The 7,152-nt window shown below is 33.8% G+C and overlaps 1 protein-coding gene and 1 long non-coding RNA gene across 2 annotated transcripts in view; both read right to left on the bottom strand.

Moving 5' to 3' along the window:
* The window catches only part of LOC102673288, a 10,669-nt gene extending 3,530 nt beyond the window's left edge, over positions 1 to 7,139 (bottom strand). Inside the window, exons 1-3 of the mRNA XM_031510112.1 lie at positions 6,942 to 7,139; positions 1,080 to 1,285; positions 75 to 276 (exon numbers count right to left, since the gene is read on the bottom strand). Of these exons, the coding sequence (XP_031365972.1) occupies positions 75 to 276; positions 1,080 to 1,285; positions 6,942 to 7,139 (606 nt within the window). The remainder of the gene's footprint in view (positions 1 to 74; positions 277 to 1,079; positions 1,286 to 6,941) is intronic.
* On the bottom strand, positions 5,236 to 6,201 carry LOC116185532. Its single transcript, XR_004150378.1, has 2 exons — positions 6,006 to 6,201; positions 5,236 to 5,310 (listed from the first exon to the last, which is right to left on the bottom strand). It is a non-coding gene; the product is annotated as an uncharacterized LOC116185532 (long non-coding RNA).
* Positions 7,140 to 7,152: the final 13 nt, after the last annotated feature.

Here is a 7,152-nt window from a genome sequence, read left to right as displayed (position 1 = left end):
TTTTTTTTTTTTTTTTTTTTTTTTTTTTTTTTTTTTTTTTTTTTTTTTTTTTATTTCTGTTCCTTAACACACACCTTCACTTTAGCAGCTACCGTTACGGAAGTAGTTACGTTCCCTCCGTTCTCCGGTCGATACCAAAGTCTACACCAAACACGCTCCGGTCCTCTTGTCTTTGTTGCGCTTATTATTCGAACCATGCCCTGACTTTTACCTGTTGGTGCTCCCGTACCACCAACCCTGTCATCGAAGTACGCTGAGTATACAAAGAATTTGAATCTGAGAATTGGAAAAAAAGAAACACCATCTCTTTAAAATTTTTCTTCACGTGCTTCTCTCTGTTGTTTTACGTGTATATACATAAAAGTGTTCGTGCGGGAGGATGGAAGAGAAATTTATCGGGAGAAAAGGTGATATTTTTTTTTTCAAATAATATCCTGTCCTAATTTTTTCTCTAACTCTTTCAACAAATTTTTTAATAAAATCTCGCGAGCCTTTTCACGCAATAAACGTAATAAGATACGTTAAACGAAGAGAGATCTTACAGGAAATTCAGCCACGTATAAAAAAAGTGACCTAAAAATATGATGATCCTCGTTTGTAACATTTTTTTTTTCCTTTAATTTTTAGATTATATTATCGTTATAATAAACACGAATAACGAAAATATTTTCGTTTACCACGTTTTTAGATCGAATTATTTCGAGAATCTCTAGCCAGAATAAAAATAATCAACACTGACCTACGTTAAATAAAATATACGGAATAAAATCGTAAACGTAAACATTTTCTTCGCCGCGGTATTTATTCGGCAAACGTTCACAAACCCGATTATCTTGAAAACAAGGTTTTTAACGCATTCCAATTCATTCCAATAATTCCAATTGATCTTTTCGAAGAGGAGCGAAAATATTTTTTTTTTCTTCTACCTAATAAATCTATCGAACGAAATAATTAATTTTTTCTAAATTTATCTTATTTCCAAACAAATATATACAGTATATATATAAAAGAAAGAAAAATTAGAGGGGATCGAATAATTATTATCGGGAATAAATATTCGAGAAAGGGTGATAACGCACCTGGTCTTCGTGACCGGCAACCATTCGGCGTGCGTGATCCTCAAGCTCTGATCGAGTTGCGGTAGACGAGCCTCCAGGTTGGGTGGTAAGCTCGGTAAACCTCTTGGGTCCGGTTGTATCGCGGCCTTCTGTCCTCCGTCGTCCCCGTGCATCAATAATCCGATATGATCGTCGAAGCTGCCCTTCAATCCGATATAATCTTCAGCCTGTGAAAGCCAATAATGGGAAACTGTTTAGTCGTCGTATATATTCCATCCAAATCTTATTATATCAACAGAGATATACGAATTAATCGGTCTTTTGATTTTAATTTTAATCTTGTTCCCATCCCATTGTGCATTTTAAAATTACAAGAAAAGAAGAAATTAAAAATTAAGGGGGTAAAGTATTCGAAAATATGATGGTATTGGAAATCACTAGATACAAGAAAGAAAAATACAAGAAGCACTCGTAGTTGTTTTGATGGGTGACCTTTGTATTCTTTTTCTAGAAAACCGTGTGTTATTTGACCGTAAGTTAGAATAGGTAAGAGTCGGTAGCGAGCAACAGCTCGTTATTGCCCTCCTCCTTCTCCTTATCTTTATGTCTCCCCACTTATGTCTCCTCGTTCTGCTCTTTCCCTTACCACTCTCTTTCTGTTTAGCACTTCTTTCTCTTCCATTTTAAAATTACGAACGAATTCGAAATTTCTAAAAGAATAAAACAAAATTCGAATAATGGATGATTACTTACTGTGGGATATATCAATTTAACTCGCGAAATATATGAATTCGTGCAGTAATTTAAATCGAAAATTTATAAGTTGAAAAGGTTTTTCAAACATACAATTGGGTCAAAGTTTTTTCTCTAATTTTAATAGAATTGAAAGATAAATTATACGTTTCTTGAAAAATAATGTGTTGAATTTATATGCTATGTAAAATGTGTGATTCATATCTTGTACATTTATGCGTGAATGTTTTCTGTTCCCCTTTTTAAACCTTTTTAATAGCGAGTTAAATGTGTAGTGTATATAATTTATTCCTATTTCCTTGATTAAATTTATTCTTTCTTACCGCACACATATTATTTATTTTAATCATTTCATAACTCATTCCCTGATACAACGATTGGTCGAGTTCTAAATTAAACAAAAAATCTTTTTTTACTCGAGATTAAAGATAAAAACTCTGGAGAATTTTAACATATTCTACTTTGCTAGAACTATTTCTAACTCGCATTATGAGATCGATATACATCAACCACGTTAAATTAATAAAGTTAACTTTTTAATTTTGAAGCGGAAAATTTGCGACGAATCGATCATTGCCATAATTTTTTCCATTTTACTTCAAATTAATATCAATTTGTCCCGAAAGGGAGATCGAACGATACAGTTTTTAAAAAGATTTTAAAATTCTTCGAGAATCGTGGAAAAAATGACACGAAAGATCGAGAACGAGTATTTATTACTCGACGAGCTTTTACATTACGGTCCAACAGAGTGTATACCGTTTCTATAAAAGTTATTTCCCGCTGGGCGAACCCACTTTTCCATCTCGGAAATCATCCGAGACCAATTTAGCCCCTAAAACCGATGTCGCTTTTTAGATCTCCACTTTGGAGAGATGCAGAAACGATGCTCGTCGAGGAGGAGAAGGAGGAAGGGAGAAGGAAAACGAAGGATTTAATCGAAAAGATTTCCATTCTAAAATGATGCGAAAATGAAATCTTGAAGAATGAAATCTTCGTGGAAACGAATATGCTCGCTCGAAACTTTCGATTTCGAATTTTTTTTTAAATTTAAATTACAATAATTTCTTATCGCCTTCTAAATCGTTAAAAACGAAAGAGAAACAAATTTTGATTTTGATAAAATTTTATAATAGAAGAAACTAATAAATTTTCACGATATCGAAGATTTTACAGCAGCGTATAAAATTGCTGAAAATTTATCTAGAATTTTATTTAATTGGAATTTTTTATCTCGTTTTTTTTTCAGAATTCGTGACATTTGTGTAAATACCGTCAGATTTCTGATTAAATCTATAATAAACGACATGCAAAGTATTTGTATTGAATAAATTATATGACAAGGCATACATTTTTAAAATACATGTGTTTATTATATCTTTTATCCAATTATCTTTGCATTAACTTCATCTATCATTTCTTCATTTTTATTCCTTCTTCTATTCAAATAATTAGAATAAATTAAAAGTAAGGCAATAATGAAGAAAAAAAATCTTTTTCTTCAAAACTCCTTCTTCGTCAAACTCACACGGATAAATTTCATTTCTATTCACTTTTCCGCTCTAATAAATTTATATAATCGATAATTCCGATGAAATCTCGGTCGATAAAATGAAAACCGACAATAGCGATAAAGGAAGGGGAAAAAAATCGGATAAATTTTAATTTCCTCGGGAATTAACCAACTCGATCTTTCACCTCGATTCTCGATCTCTCGAAAGGACAAAGAGAAAAAGATCGTAGGGCACGAGGTCGTAGATGAACTCTCCGTCCGGAAACCATTTTAATCTCCGCTATAAAGTTCTCGCAATCATCTCGAATAAAAGGGAGCGGATTATGACCTAAAATCGCGCGCTTTGGTGTCCGCGCGGTTTTACCCTCGGGGAAATTAAAACGTTTCGATGGCCTTTGGCAATCCGTGACAACCGAGTTACTCTCTCTCCTTGACCGACCGGAACTTTCCTCTTCTTTTCATCCTTTTCTCCTCGTTTTTTCGATCCTTGTATACATAGCGCATGCGCGATCACTACCAAGATGAAAATTCGTATACGAATAATAATTCTCATCTAATGTTATATTATCTTATACATATATAACGTAATTATTGTTTATAATATATATATATAATATTTTCTCAGAAATAAACAATTTATCCGTTTATAATAATTTCTTTATCATCGATTCGAACGTAATGACGAGATATCCACATAGTTTCGATCGAATATGGAACACGAGCGAAAAATTCTACCTAAGTAATTGATAATAATTTTCGATCTCTCCTCTTCTTTCTTAGGTAACGAATATCCGACGACAAATATTCGGCCGGGACGATACCAGATATTCCATTTGGAGAAGAAGCTCTCGCTTATGGAGAGGTCGATAATCCTCAAACGGGTTCGAGGGAAGGAAAAGAGGGAACTGGTAAAAGACTTTCGAACTAATGGCAACGGCTCAACTTTATACTCGGTCGCCGCTTTGTTCGTACAAAGCGGAAGAAAAGTGGAGACGGAAAACTTTTCCATCCTTTCGGGCCCATCGATTTCTCTCTTTTCTCCTCCTCTTCTTCCATGTCGCCATTCGCTCCCCCTCCTATTTCTATTCCTCTCCACCTTTTATTCCTCTCTCTTTCTCTTTTCCTATTCTTAACCTTCTCTATCCCGATATCTTTTTTCATACGCTCTTTCTTTTCAGGATTCTTATGAATGCATCGACATTAATGGATATTCGAATTTGTAAACGTTGTATTGTAAACGTTGGCTCACTATGTATGTACACATACAGATGTATATACATTATAATTTTGACGTGCACGCTTGTTACGATGAACAATCGTTCCAGTTGCGAAATCAAGGTAACCGCGATCTTTATTCTCTGAATTAATCGATACGATTTCAACGAATCATAAAACTACATATCATCGTGACAAGAGCTTCGAAGATCATCCTGTATTCGTGATTAAAATGTTAGAATTAATACGTGGAAATTATTGGATTATAATTCTAGGTTAATTAATAATAAATATTAAAAATAGATGGATCAATTAATTTAATTCAAATATTTTGTTTTATTTATTAATACTTTGTAACAAGATTGTGAAGAATTTTATAACAAAGAAAAGTGAAAGCTGATAAGAATAGATGCAAATGTTTTCATAATTATAGTATATAATCGAATGATAAATTGTAATTCTATGGAATTAATTTTATTCGCGATTATTCGTTCACGAATACTTTCCACGCTCACTGTACGCTTACAAAACGCTCGTTTCACCCTCCACTTTGTATACCAAAATCACCGATATTTACCAGATACTGTATCGATTGAATATACATAGCGTGTGTGTGCACAGGAATCGTCTGAAACGGTGTTTATGTCACCAGGGTCGGTAACCAAATAAGAGCGAACCTATTTTCCCGCTTTTTCTTTCCTTTCACCGGGAATATCACCCTCCACCCTCTCGACCGGATCAATATTTGGCCGCGACTAACGACGATTAAACCTGTTAACAAAACGGAAATAAACATTCGACGAATTTGGTTCATCGAATGCTGGTAAATAATTCGTTAAACGTATATTTCCGTCACGGTTAATCTAGTTCTAGCCATGAGAAAATCTCTTCGAGAATTTACTTTTAACAACAGAGAAGAGTAATTTTAAATAATTATTAAACAAATTTTCGATAATATCGCTCGTATTCAATTCGATAATTTATCATATTGGTTTCGAAGTAACGATGAGAATATAATGTATTGCGAATAAGAAAGAAGAAGAAATAAATGAATATTTAACGATAGAAATTTTTATAAACTTTCAAAACTTGGAAATATTCGTATAATCTCAGGTTAGAGATTAATTTACGAAGATTTTTGACAAGAATTATATAATTTATGAATAATAACACGTAACGTTCAGACCGCATATAAATGAAAAAATTCTCTTCTATCTTTTAATTCTATACTATACAGTATAAATAACACGTTCGTATTCTCGAGAGATATATGAAATTACGGTTACGGAGTTTCTACCGTATCTACATCTAAGCTAATAAACTCGCATTTATTATAATTCGTTCTACTTTATCTCAATATATCATCTTATTTGCGTTTCTTGTCGCGCTGTAGATGCAAAAACAAACACGAAAGTTGATATAGAGAAAATACAAAACTTAGTTTCACTAATTAGTAACAGTCTCACTTTATTTCTCGTGTAAATCAACTAGGGAATCCATATATATAACTTAATATATATTTTACACGGATGAACAAAAACCAATATTAATCTAACCGACAAAAACACTTGCACATTCTTAATAACCGAAAAATCAGAAGGAAAAAATCAAAATTTGGACTCGATTCGCTATTTCTACTTATTAAATTTCTAATAAACGAACATTCTCCAAAGATGTCACGAACAATACTGTTCGCTCTTGAAAACAAGTCTCGCGGAGCGGGTATAGAAACAAGAGGGGTCGTCTATCGCTAGGACCATCTATCCCCACTTTAGACGCTTTGTTGACAAACCTGACACCATACACTACATAGTAATAGAAGAGCTATAACTTGATATATTCAAAATTATAAAAATTATTCTTATTTATAAAATTATGTTAGGATAATCATATTAATATATTTATAGTATGTCTATAGTTTATTCGTACATATATATATAATTATTATCTTAACTATTTAAATGAATAAAATTTATAAATTAAATTTGTATCGTTACAAATTATAATTAAATTACATATATTATGAAGAAATAAAAAAATTTTTATATTATATCGATACTCTGGATTCTGTACCTACACTAAGTTTTACATACAAATCGTTATTCGCTACACTTTATTGTCCCTCTCCATCACAATCGGATTAATATATCGTGAAAAATATACCTCGCTACGCTAGAATCAAAAATGCGCGTAAAAATAAATGTTTCCTTCCACGTTACACACGACTGAACCAATTATATCGATAGTCGATAACGAAACACGATCCCGTCTACACTCGAAGCCATCCTAATTCTCTCTCGACGTAATTTGAACGGCAGGTTAAACGCGGCAGGTCGCGAGATTCGTAGGGAGCGTTGCGTTTAATCAAGCACGGATACAGATGGTTGTAATTGCGTACTTACTCCGATCTCCCCGTAATCCGGCCGATCGGGCGCAGCCGGCAGTCGATGCCCGCTCCTGTGACCTCCTAGGGCCCCACTCCCACCTACGCCCATGCCACGCCTCTCGTCGATCAGGAATATCTCCGTGAGGACGATCACGGCGAACACGCCGAAGAACATGACCACGAGCATGAACGACAAGTTGGCCCTTTCCTTCATAACGCCAGCGTTC

This window comes from Apis dorsata, unplaced genomic scaffold (genome assembly GCF_000469605.1).
Source record: "Apis dorsata unplaced genomic scaffold, Apis dorsata 1.3 scaffold_206, whole genome shotgun sequence".
NCBI lineage: Eukaryota > Metazoa > Arthropoda > Insecta > Hymenoptera > Apidae > Apis > Apis dorsata.
Note: the sequence above shows the minus strand (reverse complement) of the source record. Positions and strands in the feature narration are given on the sequence as shown.